This window comes from Argentina silus, assembly GCF_951799395.1.
Source record: "Argentina silus genome assembly, chromosome: 2".
Lineage (NCBI taxonomy): Eukaryota > Metazoa > Chordata > Actinopteri > Argentiniformes > Argentinidae > Argentina > Argentina silus.
This window is the reverse complement of record NC_139656.1, coordinates 33,798,464-33,800,736: the sequence shown is the minus strand read 5'-3', so window position 1 is coordinate 33,800,736 and position 2,273 is coordinate 33,798,464. Positions and strand designations below refer to the sequence as shown.

General features: G+C 50.7%; 1 protein-coding gene across 1 annotated transcript in view; it reads left to right on the top strand.

The window, feature by feature from the left end:
• LOC310801343 (rap guanine nucleotide exchange factor 6-like) overlaps nt 1-917 on the top strand; it is a gene marked incomplete at its 3' end in the record, with an annotated part of 35,147 nt that extends 34,230 nt beyond the window's left edge. Inside the window, exon 6 of the mRNA XM_083665337.1 lies at nt 888-917. Coding sequence (XP_083521463.1) covers nt 888-917 — 30 coding nt within the window. The remainder of the gene's footprint in view (nt 1-887) is intronic.
• Nucleotides 918-2,273: the final 1,356 nt, after the last annotated feature.

Sequence of the window (2,273 nt, the reverse complement as noted above, 5' to 3'; positions counted from 1 at the left end):
CACACACACACGCACACATGCACGCACACACGCGCACACACACACACACACACACACACACACACACACACACACACACACACACATGCACGCACACACGCGCACACACACACACACACACACACACACACACACACACACCTGTCCAGCTCTGCGTTTACATACAGAGAGAATAACAGATGATCCCCCCTCCGGCTATCTGCATCTCCAGCCCCTGACTCACCTATTTACAGTAGCAGCCATGCACTCTGGCAAATTGCATTTCCACCTTTAAATATTTGCTTTATTAATGTTGTGCTGTAAGGTAATTAATCTCTTCAACAAAGGTACCATCTGCCTGACCCAAAAATGCAATTATACTTCCCAGTTCAGTGATTAAGATGAATATCAGGGAGAGGGTGAAAATGGCCAAACATATAAAACAGAGAAGATAGGTGTTGAGGTATGAGTCTCCCTCTCCTCTCCTCTCCTCTCCTCTCCTCTCCTCTCCTCTCCTCTCCTCTCCTCTCTTCTCCTCTCCTCTCCTCTCCTCTTCTCTCTTCATCTCCTCTCCTCTCCTCTCCTCCCCATCCTCTCCTCTCCTCTCCTCCCCTCCCCTCTCCTCTCCTCTCTTCTCCTCTCCTCTCCTCCCCATCCTCTCCTTTCCTTTCCTTTCCTTTCCTCTCCTCTCCTCTCCTCTCCTCTCCTCTGCCCTCCCCTCCTCTCCCCTCCCCTCCTCTCCTCTCCTCTCCTCTCCCATCCTTTCCTCTCCTCTCCTCTCCTCTCCTCTCCTCTCCCCTCCCCCCCTACCCTCTCCTCTCCTCTCCCCTCCCCCCTCCCCCCCTACCCTCTCCTCTCCTCTCTCTGTTTATCTGTTTTCTCTCTAACACTCCTTCCCACCTCTGCAGTGCAGTGCAGTGCAGTGCAGTGCAGTGTAGTGCACAGAGAGATAACCTCAGTAATGAAAATGAATGCTCCCCTTCGAATTGAGATAGGTTTCCATTATGAAGCGTATTTGTTGGGTGGCGAGACGCCAACTCCAGCATTGTTTGTAGTCTCCCTGTCCCAGAGACACTGGCCCTATACTGGTCTCTTTGGTCTCTCTGGTCTCTCTGGTCTCACTGGTCTCTCTGTCCCAGAGACACTGGCCCTATACTGGTCTCTCTGGTCTCTCTGGTCTCCCTGTCCCAGAGACACTGGCCCTATACTGGTCTCTCTGGTCTCTCTGGTCTCTCTGGTCTCTCTGGTCTCCCTGTCCCAGAGACACTGGCCCTATACTGGTCTCTCTGGTCTCCCTGTCCCAGAGACACTGGCCCTATACTGGTCTCTCTGGTCTCTCTGGTCTCCGTCCCAGAGACACTGGCCCTATACTGGTCTCTCTGGTCTCTCTGGTCTCCCTGTCCCAGAGACACTGGCCCTATACTGGTCTCTCTGGTCTCTCTGGTCTCTCTGGTCTCTCTGTCCCAGAGACACTGGCCCTATACTGGTCTCTCTGGTCTCTCTGGTCTCTCTGTCCCAGAGACACTGGCCCTATATTGTGAATCTCCTCCAGGAGCAGCAATGACCCTCCATGACCATAACTGGGGAGATCACTACTTTCATGTTTCAGTAGTATTGAGCATTTTGTGGCAACAATGGCAGGAGACTACTTCCTGAATTCAACACAATCAGTAACTGCCAGGTGTCAAAAGGTCAAATGGTATTTTCACTGTAATAACCACACAATGGAAACCTGGTGTTTGTTGAGAGTGGAATAAAGATCGATCTTCCCCGCTGAACACAACCTCCTGGACAGCCGAGGAGGGCGGACCAAGGCTTCCCAGTCCCCTCAGCGTCATCTGGAACACGTTAACACAGGCTGACCCCGGATCCTGGTGGAGGCTGGTGGAGGTAGAAATCGGAGGACGGGCACATGTGTTTGATACCATTCACTCATTCTGTTCCATGCATTACGATGAGCCCCGTCCTCCGATTTCTGCCTCCATCAGCCTCCGCTGTGAAACTGTGGAACTAAGGTACTAGAGAGCATTGGGTAATGAACGTAGCACACTGCTAACAGGCCTGGATGTACTGAACACACACAGCATCAGACACATGATTTAGACATAATGGAAACACCATTAAATGCAGTACCTAATTATCTCTGTGTCGAAGCTCAACATGATTATAATGATCTCCAGGCATGATTCAAACACAGACCTTAATGCAAATCAAACGCAAGCAAGGAAACCCGTTTAATTAATTATAAGTGAACAGTGTGATGAAATGATGAAATGATGAAATCTCCCATCGTG